A 21,703-nucleotide genomic window follows, 5' to 3' on the forward strand; every position below is an offset into this window, starting at 1 on the left:
TCTTAAAAATCGCTTGTACTATTTATTAATTTCTGCCAAAAATTTAAATGACACTAAAATTAAGTTACACAATAAGATATATTCTGAAATGGTCTTGAGCACATTTTGGGCCTATATAGATAAAAAAGAAACAAAAGAGATAGATACACTTTGAAAAAAGAAGAAGTCCGGGGTCGGACATTTTTTTTCAAAAGAGCTAGGGAGGAGGTGGCTGAACATAACATGCACCTACCTCCCCGTCTCCAGCGCAGGGGTCCACTGTGCCACGCTCCGGTTCCCAGTCCCCTGGCCGCTGACTAGCTGAGCGGGGCTGACACATAACAACCCGGGTTCTGACTCAGACCAGAAAGCAGACAGGGGACTGGGAACCAAAGTGGGAGACAGCATACCCCTGTGCTGGAGCCAGGGAGATAGGTGCATGTTGTGTTCAGCCACCTCTTCCCCAGCACTTTTGAAAAAAATATCCGACCCAGGACTTCTCTTTTAACTGTAAGCTATAAGATGAGGGGGAAAGAAAGAGACCAGCTTAATGTGTGTAAAGCAGCAACTTGGTACTTAGAGTCATCTATAATCCATAGTAAATGCACCAACATTAAGAAGAGGACCCCAAATGAAAAAAAAAAAAAAAAAAAAAAAAAAAAAAAAGATGACGAGAGAAAGAAGGAAAAGACAACACATACATCAAAAACGGAAAACAAAGAAACAAAAGAAGGGAAGGAGTGAGAGGTAACAGAAAATGAAAAATAACCAGACAGGTGTTAAGTATAACAGAAAATTACACGTCCAACATAACATCATCATGGTTTTTTCAATTACAATCAATGGCAGGGAGAGTCTTAGGGTGTCTTTACACAGAGATTTATCTAAGTCAAAGCCAGGAGTGGATTTGAGAGAGGAGAGATTTCAGTCTTTCCTTTATAACCTGTTCCCTGTTTATAGTCTGTTCCTGGCTTTGGCTCAAAAAATCTGTCAGATAAATCTCTCTGTGTAAAGGCACATAAAGGGTTTCCTGGTGCAAGAGAATCCTAACTAGTGTTCAGCAGGCTTGCCAAAAATTTTAGTTTTTCCTTTTTAATACATTTGCAAAATGTTGTAAAATTCAGTTTTTTCATTCTCATTAGGGAGTACGGGGTATTTCCGGGAGAAAACTTTTTTTTTTTTATTTCACCACAAAGTTGCAATATAAAAGGTGAAAAAGTGAAAGAGTCTGAAGACTTTTCTAAATGCATTGTGTAGTCAAAATACAGATTGCTTCTTGAAATAATATCTATGAAGCGTTAAAAAAATGTAACACAACTTTTTTTTTTCTTAGACAATGTGTATTCAGCCAACAGCTATTTTAGGCGTATGGCCAGCTTTAGGTAAGTGTAGTCACGCGTGATTGTTTCAGCTTTGAGTATACATTATATAAAGTGGGAAAAAAAATTAGATAGAGAAGAAGTAAAGGGAAGAAAACACACAGAAGCAAGAAAGAATGTGAAAGAAAAGAAGCAGGCACACAAACTACATGTGGTAGAGCAAGTGGGTAGAAACCATTTATAAAGCTAAAAGTGAAGAAAAGACCAATATAAATGGGCAAACGCTTGGCAACTAGTAGAGATGAATGCAATATAAAATGCCTCCCATCCCAATGTAAACTGTAGGCCACAGCATGGGTGCTTCATCTGTCACCTGTTTCAGGTGCTTCTTGAGCTCTGAGGCTTCTGGTTCAGGGAGAACGGGCAGCAGTTCTGCATTGCTTGGGGCCACAACCTGTTCAGAAAATAAATAACTGCTGAATAAAGCTGAGTATAAATGCACTAGTACTTAAGAGGATGGGAAGAGGAGGTAGACTTACCCTGTTGGTATCTAGGTCTACCAACCATACGTCGTCTGGCATCCTAAAGTCAGACTTGTACAGAAAGAAGCTGGCAGGAACTCCTATGATGTATGGGGTAGGTGCCAACAGCAGCTAAACAATAAATATATTGTAATATTTTCCAATTCGACAAGAACAAATACAAGCAGTAAACATGAAAAAGGAACAGGAGTCTTAGATTAGGAACCTTTCTGCTGCACAATGCCAAGATAAAGGTACAGTGGTTCAGACAGTAATGCTGAAAGGAGAATATGTAAAGATCACATAGGCATATGCACAGTTAAAGGAGATGTCCAGTGAAAATTTTTATTAAAGTATTGTATTGCCCCCCAAAAGTTATACAACTTCCCAATACACACTTATTACAGGAAATGCTTATAAAGTGCTTTTTTCCCTGCACTTAGCTACAGCCAGCACAGCTCTCAGAGTCGGGTCGTGACATCACCATTTTATCCAGGAAGTGAAGCAATGAAGCAATAGTAATTGCAGGGAAAAAAGCACTTTATGTGCATTTCCTGTAATAAGTGTAAAGTGCTTTTTTCCCTGCAGTTACTACTGCCTCAAGGCTTCACTTTCTGGATAAAATGGTGATGTCACGACCCGATTCCCAGAGCTGTGCGGGCTGTGGCTAAGTGCAGGGAAAAAAGCCCTTTATAAGCATTTCCTGCGATACGTGTATATTGGGGATTTTTATAACTTTTGGGGGGCAATACAATACTTCAATAAAAATTTTCACTGGACTTCCCCTTTAACTAGAGAAGACCAAGCCTTACCTGTTCTGCAGAGGCCATACACGTAGGCAGTAGAGGAATCACAGGAAACATATATTCAAGTGGATAGATCATTGATACGAACGCCATGACAGACATAGACAAGGCATTATAGTCGCGGGATTGAAGCACCACCTGAAATGTGGAAGACATTAGAATTAAAAGCTACTTGTCCATTGGATGCCCTATAAATGTGCCTATAGAGAGGGGCAATAATATACATGTTGGATCCCTGCCTCTACAGGGATGTTGGTGTCATGTCAACTCTTCTGGCTCTGCTGAATGAAAGCATGGACTCAAATAAAGGGGAACAATATGGTATAGTTACTAAGTAGCAGACTGTTGCTAACCCCTAGAATGGCCATGGTTCTATAGTCATGGTACTATAACCCCCCGTGGGTTGTCAGTATGGACCCAAAGGCTGTAACCTCCATGATCATGGTGCTATAAAGTCAGTGCTTAGTGCTATCTACTAGCTCTTTCCACCAAATATTTACGAGAAACATCTCCAAGAAACTGTATGAGATTGAAGAATGTTGCAGAATATGTGGAACTCCTGTTCACGTGTCGTGTTTGCCACTGCAGTCAGTCAAAGAACAGGTCATAATTTGAGGATATCCCATACAAACCCCTGGGGGTACTTGAGGACCGGAATTGACAAACACTGCAAATCTGTGGATTCAGCAGACACATATCTAACGTGCATGGCCAGTGTAACATTAGATTGACACTGTGACTTTCTGGCTTCTGAAACTCATCTAGTCCTCAGGTAAAATATATATATGTAGGTAATTTGTACAAACAAATCTTTTTAATACCTTATGTTCCAGCAAAATACAGGTCAGGACTTGCAAACAGGCTTCCACTCCAAGAAGCTCTAGGGGTAAATGTAGAGGAAAATCCACCAGGGAGAATCTGGAAGGGTCGGGAAGGGCAAAGGTCAAGGGTGGTTGCAGTTCTAAAGGTAAGACTTCCACATCAACTCTCTTCTGGCCGGGGATTGGAGTGGGAGAACGCAGCAAGCGATAAATCCAAGCTTCTATTTCCCGTAAGTCATGTAGGAGAACATTAGACTTTTCTTCTAACTGCAAAGAGCCAGTGAAGATCCTCCACATGGTGTCTCTGAAACACAAATGTGAAACCAATACATTTACTTGCCACTGAGACGGTGATCAGAACGCTATGCCTTATTACTAGGGAGGCCAATATCTAGCTGAGTGGTACAGCGGGGAGTAGTGGAGGTTGCAGTACCTTAATACGATATCAGCTACCTCCACACTGGAGATAACACTTTTCTGCTATCATAAAATGTTCTGCAACTTTCTAATATAAAATTTTTGTTTTAACTCATTTTCAAGATGTCTGTTTGCCATCACTGAATAGCATCTTTCAACCTAAAAACTTACATGTGGCCAGTCAACCAGAGCTATCCTGGATGGGGACACCAGATGCAACATGCTGGCTGCGTTCACCTGGAGCACCATAGCAGAAGTGGGGAATGTCCCCACTGTTCCTGAGAACTGCTGCCATTGTGGTTCTGCCAGAAGATTGATGCTACATGGTCAGACTGCCCTGTAATAAAGACATTTGTGGACAATGTCTCTGCAATCTATGGCCGAGTCCCTCTCTCCACTATCCCAAGATCACTTTCTCAATTAAGAAAAAAAGAAATTCTGCACCCCCTTCTGACCGTTTCAAGGATACATGTACACAAAAAATGTCCCCCCATCAACCGCAAACTGGGTAGCAGAACTCCACAACCTGTGCCGCAAAGAGGTGTCAGTGGCAGATAAGGTCAGAAGCCTTCTATACCACCTGTGTCTGTTGGCTTCGCTTTTGGGACTCCCCCTGCCCCTGGGACATGACATTTAAAGTGTCACTGTCGTTATAACTTTCAGAATCTAAAATCAACAGTAGATGTGATATAAAGCAAGTTTGCAATTTACATTATTTATTTTTTAGTTATCATGGCAAACACGGCACTTCCCGTTTTCTGACTCTTTTTTTTCTCAAAAAAAACAAAAAACAAAAACAAAACAGGAAACTGTCAGAAAACAGGAAGTCCTGTGTATCCCAGGTCTGAGCGCTCACAGAGAGAAGGCAGTCATGTGACTGACAGACACATTGAGCCATGACTCTGTACTGGCTGGAATTCCTGTGTTTAGTCTGTTTTTTCAACCAGCACAAGACTAAAAATCTGCCTTTAAGAGACTGGACCTGGATTTCTGGTAAGTTCAGCTTTGTTTTACAGCAAGATAACAACAAATAAATAACAAATCTATATTGCAAACTTGCTTTATTTCACATCTACTGTAGATTTATATTTTGAAAGTTATAACAACAGGTACACTTTAACCTCTTAAGGACCCATGACGTACCGGCACGTCATGGATCACTGTCACTTAAGGACCCATGACGTACCGGTACGTCATCCCTTTAAACGGGCGCCGCGGCCGGCCGGGTCCCGATCGGGGGAGATAGCCTGCTATAATACATAGCAGGCCATCTCTCCCTGTCGGCATGGAGGGTTGTTAACCCCCCCCCATGCCGACGATCGCCGCTATTGGCTGATAAGCCCATAGCGGCGATCGGAACCTTTCCGGGCCATCGGTGGCCCGATGACCCGGAAAAAAATGGCGGTCGGTGCTGTCCGAGGACGGCACCGACCGCCATTACTGTAAAAAGTAATGGTGGTCACGGTACCACCGTCCCGATCGCCGTGAACGGCCGGCCAGCCGGCCGGCCGTTCACGGCGATCAAAGTCCCCACAAGTAATAAATACCTGCTCCGGACCCCTCAGCTAGGTAGCTGAGGGGTCCGGAGCAGGTATTTGTACATTACTCACCTGTCCCGGGGTCCTGATCGGCGTCTTCCGGGTTCCCGGCGTCCTCTTCATCTTCGGCTTCTTCCGTGAGTCCCGATCGTCTCTTTCCGGCTCCAGCGTCGTCTTTTTTCGTATTTTTCCGGCTCCAGCGTCGTCTATTTTCGGATCTTGCGCTCTGCTGCCCCCTAGCGGCTGATAAGTGTAATACACGTATCAGCCACTACAGGGATGTTCAGAATGTAGTAAAAAAAAAATATTTTTTCCCAATTTTTTTTTTTTCTATTTTCCGCACCCTATCGCCGCTGAGTGTTGATCAGCATCGCACAAAAGTGCGCTGCTAATCAGCAACTCCTCCTTTTTGGCGTAGGGTGTTTTTTTTATATCCTACTGCCACGGTCTGCTGATAAGTGCCGAACATAAGTGCGGCATTTATCGGCAACACCATTTTTGGCGTAGGTTTTTTTTGTATACTTACTGTAAAAAACACGTAAAAAACACTACATTACACCACACTACATTGAATAAAGTTTTACACTACACCACTACATACCCCATATACTAGTCCCCATATAAAGATGGCCCCCAGGGTGTTTTCGGTATCGGACGCATACATTATTATTGCCTCCGACACCGAAACAGACAGTGAGGATGAATGGGGGGTCATTTGTTCCTCCATTCATCCTCATCCTCCTCATCATCCAGTGACATGTCTGGGGGTAGCGTAGCGTACGCTGCCCCCCAGACACGTCTTTTCTGCCAGTACCGTCCCAATAAGAGATGACGGTATGGCGTGAAATTCTACAAACTCTGTGAGAGTACCTCAGGGTACACTTACAGATTTAGGGTACGTGCAAACTGCGGAATGGCGAAGGATAACCCTTCGTGCATTCCGCAGCTGGCACCCGCCGGCGGACTGATGCAGGGGCGCGTCTCCGCCCGTGTCATAGACTCTATCCTATGCATGGGCGGATTCCATCATCCGTCATTCCATCAACATGTTGGACGCAGAGCGGAATCCGCCCGTGCATAGAATGGAGTCTACGACACGGACGGAGACGTGCACCTGCATCAGTCCGCCGGCGGGTGCCAGCTGCGGAATGCACAAAGGGTTATCTGTCGCGATTCCGCAGTGTGCACGTACCCTTAGAGTGTATGAAGGAAGGGACACTCGAATCCAGCCCCCAGATGCCCCCTCCCCCCCCATCCTCGGAGTTAGTGGGGAGATCGTTGGGGAACTGATCTTCCCACTGCTGGATAAAGGTCACAACCTGTACGGGGATAACTTTTATACCAGCATCCCCTCTTCCGGTCCCTCGCTGCCCGAGCTACTGTAGCTTGCGGCACGATCCGAACATATCAGAAGTAGTAATAGAGCCCTAATATTTAGCAGCCATGGAGCGGACCCAGCGCTTCTGGATATGAAGGACCCCGTATCGCACCAGGACAACATTTACCAGGTGACGTCCCCCACACTGGAGAACAGAAGACCCCAGAAGAAGTGCAGAGTGTGGTGTAACAGGGGGATCAGGAAGGACACCATTTACCAGTGTGACACCTGTCCTGATCACCCCGGCCTCTGTATACTGGATCGCTCCAAGGCGTACTACACGTCATTGGGGTTCTACATTATCTAAATTCTGTCCCTTATTCCTATTTCAGGGGTCACGTTGATCCAGGGATTATTCTGATCGCCAATATGGAGTCGGGAAGGAATTTTTCCCCTGTGATGAGGCTACTGTCGTCTGCCTCACGAGGGGTTTTTGCCTTCCTCTGGATCAACACAGGTTGAATTTGATGGACACCTGTCATTTCCAACCTTATAAACTAATAATTGGCCTAATACCCCCAAATAAATTAGAATTGTCCCTTTTCCCCAGCTAAGTAGGTATGGCCGCCATTCCCATTAGAGGATGCCATGATGCAATTACAAAGCCTCTGTGCGGCCAGGACAGTAGAAACCCCCCACAAGTGACCCCATTCTGGAAACTACACCCCATAAGGAATCTAACAAGTGGGGCAGCGGGTATATGGCCCCCTGGTGACGGCCACATTTGGGACGTGAAAATGAAAAAAATGGTATTTTTTATTTTCACGGCACATGTTCTACACATGTGCCCATCACTAGTGGGGTCCATATGCTCACTGCACCCCTTGTTAGATTCATTATGGGGTGTAGTTTCCAGAATTGGGTCACTTGTCGGGGGTTTCTACTGTTCTGGCAGCACAGGAGCTTTGTAATTGCGACATGGCCTCCATCCCCCATTCCAGCCTCTAAATGGCGCTCTGTCCTTTTGGTGACTTGCCCTGTGCCCATATGGCAAATTATGTCCACATGTGGGGTATTTTCGTACTCAGGGGAAACTACCCTACACGTTTTGTGTTCATTTTCTTTTTTAACCCCTTGTGGAAATGGAAAAAAATCAAGGCTAGACCAACATTTAGTGTAATTTTTTTTAAATTTTTACTCTAAATCATTGATCTTGTCTTGATTTTTTCATTTTCACAAGGGGTTAAAAGATTAAAAAAAACACAATGTGTGGAGCAATTTCCCCTGAGTACGGAAATACCCCACATGTGGACATAAAGCGCCATGCGGGTGCAGGGTAAGCCTCCAAAGGGAAGGTGCGCCATTTGGTTTTTGAAGGCTGGATTTGGATGGAATGGATTTCGAGGGGCCATGTTGCATTCAAAAGGCCCCTGTGTTGCCAAGACAGTTAAACCCCCCACAAGTGACCCTATTATGGAAACTACACCCCTCAAGGAATGTAACAAGGGGTGTAGTCAGCATATGGACCCCACTGGTGACGGGCACAAATGTGGAACAATGTGGCGTGAAAATGAAATATTCAATTTTTTACACTATAATGTTGCTCTAGCCTTGAATTTATCATTTTCACAAGGGGTTAAAAGAGAAAAAAAAACACAAAATGTGTAGAGCAATTTCCCCCGAGTCCGTAAATACCCCACATCTGGACATAAAGCGCCATGTGGGCGCAGGGCAAGCCTCTGAAGGGAAGGAGCGCCATTTGGATTTTAGAGGTTGGATTTGGCTAGAATGGATGATGAACGCCATGTCGCATTTACAGAGCCCTTGTGCTGCCAAAACACTGTAAACCCCCCACAAGTGACCCCATTCTGGAAACTACACCCCTCAAGGAATCTAACAAGGGGTGCAGTGAGGATATGGACCCCTGGATGACGGGCACATTTGTGCCATGAAAGTGAAAAAATGAAAATTTTCACTTTCACGTCACATTTTTCCACATTTGTGCCCGTCACCAGTGGGGTCCATATGCTCACTGCACCCCTTGTTAGATTCCTTGAGGGGTATAGTTTCCAGAATGGGGTCACTTGTGGGGGGTTTCCAGTGTCTTGGCAGCACGAGAGCTCTGTAAATGCGACATGGCCCTTGAAATCCATTCCAGTGAAATCCAGCTTCCAAAAGCCAATTGGCGCTCCTTCCCTTTGGAGGCTCGTCCTGCGCCCGCTTGGCACTTTATGTCCACATGTGGGGTATTTCCGTACTCGGGAGAAACTGCGCTACATGTTTTGTGTTTTTTTTTTTCCTTTTATCCCTTTGTGAAAATGAAAAATTGAAGGCTAGAACAACATTTTAGTGTAAAAAATACTTTAGTCTTTTTTCAAGCCATATTGTTTGGAAAATCTGTGAAGCACCTGTGGGGTCCAGATGCTCACCGCACCCCTTGTTACATTCCTTGAGGGGTGTAGTTTTCTAAATGGTGTCCCTTTAGGGGTGTTTTTTAGGTTTTGGCACCCCAGAGCCTCTGCCAACCTGAAGTGGTACAGTCAAAAATGACCAAAAATAACGGAGCCATTGAAATTCACTAGGCGCTCCCTTATATCTGAGGCTTGTGGTTGCGTCAAATAGCGCAATAGGGCCACATATGGGGTATTTCTATAAACTGCAGAAACGGGGCAATCAATATTGGGGTGCATTTCTCTGGTAATAGGTTTATAATTATGAAAAATATTGGATTACAATAAAATCTCTGCACAGAAAATTAAAATTTTCAAATTTCTTACACACTTAGCTTTTATTTCTGTGACTCCCCTAAAGGGTTAAAAAACTTTCTGGATGTGCTTTTGCAAAGTTTAGGGGGTGCAGTTTCTGAAATGGGGTGCTTCGTGAGGCTTTCTAACACACAGTCCCCTCAAATACACTTTAAACCTGAACAGTTCCCTAAAAATATCTGATTTTGAAATTTTACAGAAAATTTGGAAATTTGCTGCTAATGTTTTAAGCTTCCTATTGTCTAAAAAAAATGAAAGATAGTTTAATAAATGCCGCCAACATAAAGTAGACATGTTGCTTATGCTATTTAATATATAATTTATGTGGTATAACCATTTTCTGTATAAGCAGAAAAGTTTTAAAGTTGGAAAAATGCATTTTTTCACAATTTTTCACGCTATTTTGGGTTTTTTCATAAAGATTCGTTATAAGTATCGACTCCAATTTACCAGAAATGTGAAGTACAATATGTCACGAGAAAACAATCTCAGAATTAGCCGGATAGGTAAAAGCATCCCGAAGTTATTAATGAATAAAGTGACACTGGTCAAATTCATAAAATTTGCTCCGGTCCTTAAGGCCATTTCAGGCCCGGTCCTTAAGGGGTTAAGCTGCCATTTACTACTAGGTACAGAGTATGGTTTTCTCTTCCTCCATATAACACTTCTTTCCCTCATTTTAGGGTATATTCACACGGACGGGCTCGCAGCGAGATTCTCGCTGCTAGCCCGGCAGGTCCTGGCAGTTCCCATACACTACATACTTGCTGCGGTCTAAACGACCGCAGCGAGTATGTAATTATACCGCCCTTAACCCCTTCTGCTCCCCCGCTGTGTATATACTTTACCTGTCCTCGCTGCACGGGTCCGGCGTCCTGCTCTCCTGTCCGGCCAATCAGTGTGTTGCCCAGCCGCAGCCACTGATTGGCCGGGCGGGAGAGCAGGACGTCGGACCCGTGCAGCGAGGACAGGTAAAGTATATACACAGCGGGGGAGCAGAAGGGGTTAAGGGCGGTATAATTATGGGCGGTGTATGGGAACTGCCAGGACCTGCAGAATCTCGCTGCGAGCCCGCCCGTGTGACTATACCCTTGTTCTGTTTTGTTTTTATTGGTTTGCTCTATCAAAAGACCTAAGAATGAGAAGAGCCCCTCACGATATGTAGAGGCACGTTAGTGGACATATTTCCATAAATCTGGCTAATATCACAGATAAACCAATACGGATACCAAATCAGAGAAGAAAAAAGTAATATGCTACACACAAACAATGGAAACAGATATAAACTTGACATAAAAACACAAAGACACCCAAGATAAAATCTTGTGTCAACCCACAAAGAAGCCTCCCAAGATACAATCAGACTGGGAGTGGGGCACAATGGCATTATACTGTATTGTATCAAATGCTGGCAAAATAGACTCATGTACATGTAAAATAAATGTACAATGTGTCACAAAGAAAGGTTCTCTGGATGCAAGTTCTTTATATCTACGAACAATAAAATGCTTCATGCACGTAATAAGCATTATTAGTCCAGGAATATTGAGTCAAGAGACCAGACCACATTACTCTTTATTGAAACAGCAACCTAAAGGGGTTGGCCACTTTATAGTAAAATTGTACAGTATACAGTATTAGTAACTGTACTCACTGTATATACTGACAGCACCTCCCTGTGTGCTTAAAGTCAGACTCACCTCCCCCAGGCTGGGCTACCCTGCTCTGTGGTGAGTCTGTCCCACCCCTAGTGTCCACCACTGAGCCTGTATAATCCTAGGGTGGACACTGGGGGCGTGGCATGGTCACATGCTCCTCCATGTCAGCCATCTTAGGGACAGATTAACCACAGAGCAGCAAGCAGAGCAGAGGAGCTGCTGTCAGTACACTTACTAATACTGTACACTGAAAAATTTTACTACAAAGTGGACCACCCCTTTAGTTCTTAAAATGTGGGTTTTATTTTGTGCAACCAAATATTGTAACAAATAGAATAAAGTAAAATTTTACCCAGAGGTATACTCAGCGACTTCTACAAGTAAGATCTATAGAACTGGTAACTGGCATCCTGAATATATATATATAATTATATATATACACACACACACAACCAAAAAGTTTGGGGTCACCCAAAAATTGTGTTTTCCATGAAAAGTCACACTTCTTCACCACCATACGTTGTGAAATGAATAGAAAATAGAGTCAAGACATTGACAAGGTTAGAAATAATGATTTGTATTTGAAATAACATTGTTTTTACATCAAACTTTGCTTTCGTCAAAGAATCCACCTTTTGCAGCAATTCCAGCATTGCACACCTTTGGCATTCTAGCTATTAATCTGTTGAGGTAAGCTGGAGAAATTGCACCCCACGCTTCTAGAAGCAGCTCCCACAAGTTGGATTGGTTGGATGGGCACTTCTGGCGTACCATACGGTCAAGCTGCTCCCACAACAGCTCAATGGGGTTCAGATCTGGTGACTGCACTGGCCACTCCAATACCGATAGAATACCAGCTGCCTGCTTCTGCTGTAAATAGTTCTTGCACAATTTGGAGGTGTGTTTAGGGTCATTGTCCTGTTGTAGGATGAAATTGGCTCCAATCAAGCGCTGTCCACTGGGTATGGCATGGCGTTGCAAAATTGAGTGATAGCCTTCCTTATTCAGAATCCCTTTTACCATGTACAAATCTCCCACCTTACCAGCACCAAAGCAACCCCAGACCATCACATTACCTCCACCATGCTTAGCAGATGGCGTCAGGCATTCTTCCAGCATCTTTTCGTTTGTTCTGCGTCTCACAAACGCTCTTCTTTGTGATCCAAACACTTCAAACTTGGATTCATCCGTCCACAACACTTTTTTCCAGTCTTCCTCTGTCCAATGTCTGTGTTCTTTTGCCCATCTTAATCTTTTTCTTTTATTGGCCAGTCTAAGATATGGCTTTTTCTTTGCCACTCTGCCCTGAAGCCCAAAATCCCTCAGCCGGCTCTTCACTGTAGATGTTGACACTGGTGTTTTGCGGGTACTATTTAATGAAGATGCCAGTTGGGGACCTGTGAGGCGTCTGTTTCTCAAACTAGAGACTCTAATGTGCTTATCTTCTTGCTTAGTTGTGCAACGCGGCCTCCCACTTCTTTTTCTACTCTGGTTAGAGCCTGTTTGTGCTGTCCTCTGAATGGAGTAGTACACACCGTTGTAGGAAATCTTAAATTTCCTAGCAATTTCTCGCATGAAATAGCCTTCATTTCTAAGAACAAGAAGTAGACTGTCGAGTTTCAGATTAAAGTTCTCTTTTTCTGGCCTTTTTGAGCGTTTAATTGACCCCACAAATGTGATGCTCCAGAAACACAATCTGCTCAAAGCCTTCCGAGCCAATGAGCAAACACATTGTACCATTAGAACACTGGAGTGATAGTTGCTGGAAATGGGCCTCTATACACCTATGTAGATATTGCACCAAAAACCAGACATTTGCAGCTAGAATAGTCATTTACCACATTAGCAATGTATAGAGTGTATTTCTTTAAAGTTAGGACTAGTTTAAAGTTATCTTCATTGAAAAGTACAGTGCTTTTCCTTCAAAAATAAGGACATTTCAATATGACCCCAAACTTTTGAACGGTACTGTGTGTATATATATATATATATATATATATATATATATATATATATATATATATATATATATATATGGCATGTTTCCCTAGCGGACTGCCTGTAAAGTGAATAGAGTGCCTCCAAAGCCATAGGGACTGCGGCACAGCTGTATAGTCTTTGCTGCGTGCATGAAGCCTTAGAAATATACAAGGGATACTCAACACTAAAAGCTTCTCTTGCACATCCTGTATCCGAGCTTTGTCTGAATTACGCATTGAATCTTGGCCATGATAATTGCCTACGTCTGGGGATTCATCTCTCTCCTCCGTGTGGCCTTGCAGCACACTCAGAATGAGACAGTTTATTCATAGCGGCACAATGCCTCATATTAGAAGGATGTAACAAATCCCTGGTCTTATAATAAGAGGATGCTTTATGAGAAGAACGCTTTATGAGAAGAACATGTACTGAGGACGTCAGTACATGGCTGTCTTGCCGTCACTTTCTGGTCTTCATTTTAGCATTAGGGGGTAGATGCCATCCTACCAGCTTAGGGTAAGACCAATGGGTAAGACTTCATATTGACATACTACTGCACTTAAGCAGACCATGTGGTTGTGAGGGGCCGGATATTGAGGGACTTATTACTGCTATCCCTGTGGGTCAGAGTGGTTACTTTTGAAGTTTACATATAGAGAGGGCATAGCGCAAAGATTATGGGTGAGATTTATTAAACATGGGGTAAGGCTAGATTCACACGAAACGTTTTCGCAGCGGATTTCACAATGCGAGCTCCTTTCCTGCAGATACCTCTCCTGTCATGTGATTTCATACTCGCAGTGGGATTGTCATCCCGCTGCGAGTATGTAAGTGCCGGCCACCTTAACCCCCTGACACCAGGAAGATACTTTACCTGCTCCACGCTCCAGCTGGATCTGTAGCTCCCATAGGTCCCGCGCAGCCAATCAGTGACTGCGGCAGGGCAATGCATTGATTAGCTGCACGCGACCTTCAGGAGCCTCAGATGTGGATGGAGCGTGAAGCAGGTAAAGTATCTTCCCGGCGGCGGGGGGGCCAGCACTTACATACTCGCAGCTGGATGATAACCCCGCTGCGAGTATGTAATCACATTGACACTGACAGGAGAGGTATCCACAGCGTGAAATCCGCTGCAGCTACGTTACGTGTGAATCTAGCCTAAAGTAGAACTGGCTTAGTTCCCCCTGGCAACCAATTAGATTCCAACTTTTATTTTCCAAAGAATCTGTGTGGAATAAAATGTGTAATCTGATTTGGTAGAATCTAGTTGCAACTGAGCCAATTCTAATTTACACCAGTGTAATAAATCTCCCCCTATATATCTATTTATGCCATGCATCTGGTTGTGGTGGTGCTATTTTTGTATTGGGTTGTCATTGAGCAAATTTACATCCCTTTATTACCTTTTTATTGTGAATTTAAAAAAAGGGTAACTTATGTAGAAATATGTGCCCATGCGGTTGTTTCTGAATAAATTAATTATAGCACTAGCATAGAAAACTACAAAGAACGCACCAGCTGTGAAACATTCTCCTGCTTTAAGTACTTTGTAATACACAGCCCACTAAATACATGAGCAGGAGCATTACCTCTGCATTACAGACTGCTAGAACTAAAGGCCCTATTCCACCAACAGATCTGACGACGATTATCTAGATTTTAAGCCAAAGCCAAGAACAGACTATAAACAGAGAACAGGTCATAAAGGAAAGACTGGATTTCTCCTCTTTTCAAATCCACTCCTGGGTTTGGCTTCAAATCTTTGGCAGATAATCTGTCGTCAGATCTGTTGGTGGAATAGGGCCTTAAGACCCATGGGAGCTAAGTCAGTAATACTGGTGGGGGTGTTGGAAGGCTCATTTTCACTGTAATACGTCACATGGCCATGAAGTAAATGTAGGTTATACTTTGGTGGGAACCTCTCAGATTACCTTTTTTCTTTATTGATTGAAAAGCTATGTCAGGTCCTGCATATCATCAATCTGTCCCCCAAGGTTTCTACACCATGGCAACAATGATCCATTGCACATCATTGGAGAGAACTGTACAGTAGTTTCTGAAGTCATGCATTAGCTGTGATAAGTCTCATATAACAGCTTCCTGTCACCATATTATCAACCACAACATAACACTAGACCTATGTGACGCTACTAAGCAAATCCAAATACTTGTATACAAGTACAAAGAGCAGACAAAAATAAAAAGCCATGTATAAAAAAAACTCCTTTAAATTGTACCTGTCATAATAACTTTCAAAATCTAATCCACTGTATATGTGACAAAGCAAGTTTGCAGTTTACATTCATAACTTTTTTTTTTATCATGGAAAACACAGCACTTCCTCTTTTCTGACTTTTTTTTTCTCAAAAACCAGGGAAGTGTCAGAAAACAGGGAGTCCTGTGTTTCCCAGGCCATCTGAGCGCTCACAGAGAGAAGGCAGTCATGTGATTGATGGACACATTAAGCTGTGACTCTCTCTACTGGCTGGAATTCCTGAGTTTAGTCTGTTTTTTTTTCAAACCAGCACAAATCAGAAAATCTGCCTTCAGGAGACTGGACCTGGATTTCTGGTAAGTTCAGCTTTGTTTTACAGCATGATAACAAAAAAAATAATGAGTGTTTATGGCAAACTTGCTTTAAATCAAATCTACTGTTCATTTAGAGTTTGAAAGTTATAACGATAGTGACACTTTAAAAGGGCAGAAAGAGGAAGAAGACTTTTTACAACATTGAACAATACAGAATAATACAACACTGACAAACACTATTGCTATACCACATACTGTAGTAGTATAATACAATAATAATGTGTGCTCTCTTTTATTTACATAGCACAAGCACTGTATATAGAACATACTTATCACATGAATCCTAAACCTGTTTGTTCTGGGTTGGTTATTTTATCTTGTTATTAAAAGGTTATAACCTGACTGGTCAGCAAGGGCAGCAATTTCCTTTGGTCACTATATGTTCCACCCTTTTATGTCTTCTACAGAGATGACTAAGTTACCAGACCCTTCTGTCCCATAGTGGTAACTGCATGTTGTGCATTTGTTCTATACCCCCATATATCAACTTGAGCCGTCTGTCAATCATTCTGAGGAGGCGGGGCGGCCTGACGACAGAGCAGTGGCGGAGAGCAGGGTGGGAGCAGGCAGCATCACAGACCCACCTCTGTGACACGGTTACCAGGATTCAGCGTTTTTTGCAAACATGCCGCATCAGATGAGAAATCTAAAAAGGTACTGATGCACTGCTCACATAGTAGGTAACTGATACCTGACAGCACAGATACATGTATATGCGTGCTGTCAGTTTCCCTTTAAGAAAGAATGTCCTACAGCACCCATGTCCCTTAAAGAAGTCCCACGAACTGCAAAAAACAGCAGGCAGGCCAGGGTGGGTGAGAAAGAAAAAAAAAACAAAAACATCTCCCCAATCTCTGTGCCTCTGTAGCGCTGCACCCGGGTCCCGTTCACATCAGCCGAGTCCTGTAGCTCCACTCCACTAGCTGCAACGTCACAACCCCGGCTGAGTGATTGCCCACCCAGCCAATCAGTGACTGGGGCGTGACACTGCCCCACTTACTGACTGGCTGAGCTGTCAATCACTCAGCCAGGCTGTGACATTGCTACTGCAGGAGCCAGGTGACGTACCCGTTGTCCTGCAGGAAATGACAACCAGCGGCGATAAATATTTAGCGAATGATTAGCAAGCGATTAAGAATAATTTGCTTAAAAGATGTGATTTTTCTATAACTGCCTGCATACACACAAAGCGGTTATTGTTAATTTGTCCCTGTAATACACCCTGCGGCTCCAGTCCTTATTACCAGGAGATGTCTAGCATGGATTTATAGGCTCGGCAGTTTCTACAACAACAATGTAACCCACAGACCCGCACTCATATACTATGAATGAAGACGTTGGCTCCTATCAGTCTGTGACTCTGAGGGGAGGGGGTGGCATGGAGGACCTCATGAGGTATTACACAACAGAAGGTAATACAGCGCACCTTAGATTAGTGGTCCTGTAAGAAGTGGCGGCTGTCTATGGTACAAGTTTGCAGCAAACAAAAGAGCAAATAACAGACAGACAACAACAAGCGTCACAGAAAGCTTCAAGGCACAGAATGGTAAAGTCAAGTGTCATATACTTTTCTTTTAATGACAATCAGAGAATAAAATAAAATAAAAAAAACATAACCCTAAAGCGAAACTCCGTAGTAAGTATAAGTAATCACTGTCTCCTCTCCTTTTAAAATGTTCACATTATTTCGCTTGCTTAAATGGATGAGCCATTGCGGCTGTGTGGCACAGTAAGGACAGTCAAAGCCCTTAACTGGGGTAATTGGTGGGGGTCCTGCAGCTTGGACCCACACTGATCGAAAACACTAATGGTGCGTTTACACGGAACGCGAATCGGCTTGTGTGAACACAGCAAACGATCAAGCGACGAGCGAGAAATCGTTCATTGTGATCTTTCAACATGTTCTCAAATAGTCGTTCGTAAAAAATTCGCAGATCGTTCCGTGTAAACAGTCATTCACCGATTTCTCCTATGTGCGAGATGGGCTTAAGCGATCGCAAAACGAATTTTCCATACAATATATCATTCCGTCTAAACGCTGACCGTTATTAAAAAAAATTGTTACTTCAAAATCGTTAATCGTACTATCGGGCGAATTATCGCTCAGTGTAAACGCAGCATAAGCCTATGGTTCATAAATCAAAAATAAGTGGTGATGGTTCCAGCACTCGTCACCATTTATTTTTGATTTCGATCAAAAATACTGACTTTACAAGAGGCCTCAAACCGATGCTGGAAACCAACCACCTTCTTTGCTGCCAAGACTGGAAGCGGTGATGATGGATAAGTGTGAACATGCTCTACTAGCACATCAGTGTAATGTAATTATTAACACCTGAACCCCATAGCAGAGTAGATAGTCAAGGTATGCTGGGAGTAGTTGTTTCCCTTGAGGTTCCGTAGGTGGTGTTTTACATACACTAAGCAAGGTTTGCATACTAGGCCATAAATAAATGTTACCAGACAAGTACAGCAAACAGGTCTTCATTCATCTACTGTGACCAATAAATTATTCATATCTCACTGCATGTAAACACACATTAAACTGTACTCGGCACTACAGCAAGTTGGCGCTTATTGTTGACTCCGCACAATGTTAAGTGCCGATTCTGCGCCAGATTCACAACGGATATGTAGCTAGATCTGCAGATGAAAGTTACCACTGCAGATAGTCCTGGTTCTAGGGTGAATTCACACAGGTCACATTTACTATGGATTATGCACATAAAATCTGCATCAGATTACCAGGCAGAGGACATTTTACAGATCACATCCACATGCTACCGGATTTTTCCACACCTAAATATGTGCTGTAGATTCTCACATTTATTGCATGCACATTCAGATTGTAGATTGTGGCCACTGCCAATATAAAAGAGGTAAAGGTGTGTTTGCATGTACGTGTGAAGACACCATAAGACTGGCTGGGAATCTTCCAGACCCCTAGCTGTGTGGACCCAGTTTATGGTGTAAGCTCAGCCTAGGTTAACCAAAAAGCAACCTGAACTAATTGCTATTTTATGATCTCATCCATCCATGAAGCCGTACATAAACAGATTTACATGTCACGTTTCTCCAGCAAAAATGACTAATCTGCTATTCTTAAACTGGTGTGGAAAAAGAGTGACAAAACTGCTGCTCCGATCTCCAAGACTGTATCACATTGTATCAATTTTATGGTTGAAAAACTTATTACAAAAGGCACCTTGCCCTGACCACTGGGCTGATTCACCCGCTGCCACTTCTCAGCCAGGTCACAGACACATTTTCTCAGACAAAATAAATCTAATTTTTAGACTCCACTGACTTTGGACAAAGCTTCAGTCCATTTAATATAAACCAAGCTAACAAACAGTTAAAATATGGAAAAAAAAAAAAAAAAACAAATACGCCAATATACTTACTGTCACCTCTAAGGCCATAGCTTTGTTTTCAGTATAAAAATGCACTACAGTCTATTTAAAAAAAAAAACTGTCAATCTGTGTATACATTGTAAGGGTAGCTTCACACGTACCGTATCGCTGCGTTTTTAACGCTGCTTTTTTATTGCTGCGTTTTTGGTGCGATTTTTACATGAAAATCATGTGAAAATCAAAACGCACATGTAAAAAAAAGCAGCAAAAACGCAGCATCAGGGTATATTCACACGGGCGGGCTTGCAGTGAGATTCTCGCTGCGAGCCCGGCAGGTCCTGGCAGTTCCCATAAACTACATACTTGCTGCGGTCTAAACGACCGCAGCGAGTATGTAATTATACCGCGCTTAACCCCTTCTACTCCCGCCGGCTCCCCCGCTGTAGGCAGCATACATTACCTGTCCTTGCTGCACGGGTCCGGCGTCCTGCTCTCCCGTCCGGCCAATTAGTGTGTTGCCCAGCCGCAGCCACTGATTGGCCGGGCGGGAGAGCAGGACGCCGGACCCGTGTAGCAAGGACAGGTAATGTATTCTGCTTACAGCGGGGGAGCCGGCGGGAGTAGAAGGGGTTAAGCACGGTATAATTACATACTCGCTGCGGTCGTTTAGACCGCAGCAAGTATGTAGTGTATGGGAACTGACAGGACCTGCCGGGCTCGCAGCGAGAATCTCGCTGCGAGCCCGCCCGTGTGAATATACCCTTAAAAACGCAGCAATACGGTACGTGTGAAGGCACCCTAAAAAAACTAATTATTTATTTACAATGTGAGCATGGGCGGCAGTTTTTTCATAGACTTTAGTGAAGCACATAATTAGATTATAAATACACTTGCATTTTTTACCTTTTTTGCTGTGTGACAGTATTCTAGGCCAGTTTCACACGTACCGGAATCACAGCGGATTTCACACTGCAAGTCCCGCAGCAAAAGCCACTGCAATTCCAGGTACTGTCAGTTTACATGGATTTACAAACTCGCAAAACTGACAGGTGAATACTTTACCTGCCCGGGCTCTGGCCTGCTTCTGTGGCTCCCGACTTCCTGGTGTCACACCCACCACACCCACTGATTGGCTGAGCAGGACCTATGGCAGCTGGGAGCCACAGAAGCAGACCAGAGCCTGGACAGGTAAAGTATTTACCTGTCAGCTGTGGGTTAAGGGGGACAGCGTTTACATACTCGCAGCGGAATAAAAAATCCATGTATGTATGTAAACCCATTTAAACGGACAGTATTGGGAATCCCAGTAGATTTCCCTGCGGAACTCATTCCAGTACATGTGAAACTGGCCTCAAATTGCAATTCCCTCAAACCAGGCCAAGGGCATGCTCCTTCCTTAGCTGGTGAAAGCTAGTCAGCAGTATATGCCAATACTGGGTTACCAGTTTACAGACACTTATTGGTAATATTGCACTATTAATTTAAGTGCCCAATTTAAACAATGTTATATTAAGTTCTGACAACATCAACAAATCGCCATCAATAAATCTCAAAATGCAATCAAAATAATAGCGAATAATCTGTTATAAAGCAAGCCACGACTAAAGAAAATAAAGACGTTCCTGCTCTTAGGACATGAAAAAAACAAAAATAACCATTTCCCCCGCGAAACAGGTTTATATTGTTTAAAGGTACGAGAATATAAAAGGAAATGTACATAGCTGGTAGTGATATGTTCCTACTGACCTACAAAATAAAGTTAAAGGGCTACTCTGGCCCTGGACATCATTTTTTTTTTGTTGCTGCCTTGTGGAGAACATAATAAACCTACTATTTTTACCTCTCCCTGCTCATGTCTTTGGGTCCCCCACTGAACGCACCTGCCACCAGTTCCAAGATGGTCAGTCTAGTCTCAGCAGTGACAGCCCGCTCAGCCAATCACTGACTGGAGACAGGACACGCTGTGGCCAGTGATTTGCTGGGCAGGCTGTCACTTCTGAGACAAGTCCGTTTTAGAAGTGGTTGCAGGAGCGTTCAGTGGGGGTCCTAATTCAGCATACATTTCTAGACACAATGACTGTGAAAAGTGTGTTTTAAAATTAACTGGGTATTCTCATCTCAACTCATGGTCAAACTTGTAGGGCTTGTCAAGTTAAATACTTTTGATGAGAGATGACCACCATCTGAAATCTAACCACCCAGATGCTGTGGTAACTACTGATCACCGTATCAGTAAAAGTATGGGGTAGAAGTTATCTCTAATCCCATATTACCTATAGTTAACATGGATGGATCAGGCTCCTCCCCACCCCAATATCTGACATACATGTGAAGTGTAAGAAAAGGAATAAAGAAGAGCCAGGAGTGAGGCATAACTTCAAAAGGTGCAGCTCTTTGTTAGGTAGAAGTTAAGATATTCCCTCTGTTAAAAGTGTTATGTTGCATTTTTAGATTATGTGGGCCTACCAACGGTGAATGCCTGTCCTGGATTATTTCCCTGCCCAGCAAGATGTATCAACATCATGCCATCAGCAGGGAAATTGTTTGAATCTCTGCAGCCCTGTAGTGAAGATCCAAGCAGCTCTGTTATTAAAGTGCCATAGAGATTCAAACAGTTTCCCCACTGCCACCATGATGT

At 43.3% G+C, this 21,703-nt stretch overlaps 1 protein-coding gene across 9 annotated transcripts in view; it reads right to left on the minus strand.

The window, feature by feature from the left end:
- Positions 1–21,703, minus strand: part of MADD (MAP kinase activating death domain) — a 95,072-nt gene that overhangs the window by 56,168 nt on the left and 17,201 nt on the right. For all 9 annotated transcript variants that reach the window (XM_069965851.1, XM_069965843.1, XM_069965844.1 and 6 more), the window contains exons 4-7: positions 3,447–3,750; positions 2,632–2,763; positions 1,838–1,951; positions 1,672–1,752 (exon numbers count right to left, since the gene is read on the minus strand). In XM_069965851.1, coding sequence (XP_069821952.1) covers positions 1,672–1,752; positions 1,838–1,951; positions 2,632–2,763; positions 3,447–3,750 — 631 coding nt within the window. The remainder of the gene's footprint in view (positions 1–1,671; positions 1,753–1,837; positions 1,952–2,631; positions 2,764–3,446; positions 3,751–21,703) is intronic.

The sequence above is a fragment of the Dendropsophus ebraccatus genome, chromosome 4 (assembly GCF_027789765.1).
Source record: "Dendropsophus ebraccatus isolate aDenEbr1 chromosome 4, aDenEbr1.pat, whole genome shotgun sequence".
NCBI lineage: Eukaryota > Metazoa > Chordata > Amphibia > Anura > Hylidae > Dendropsophus > Dendropsophus ebraccatus.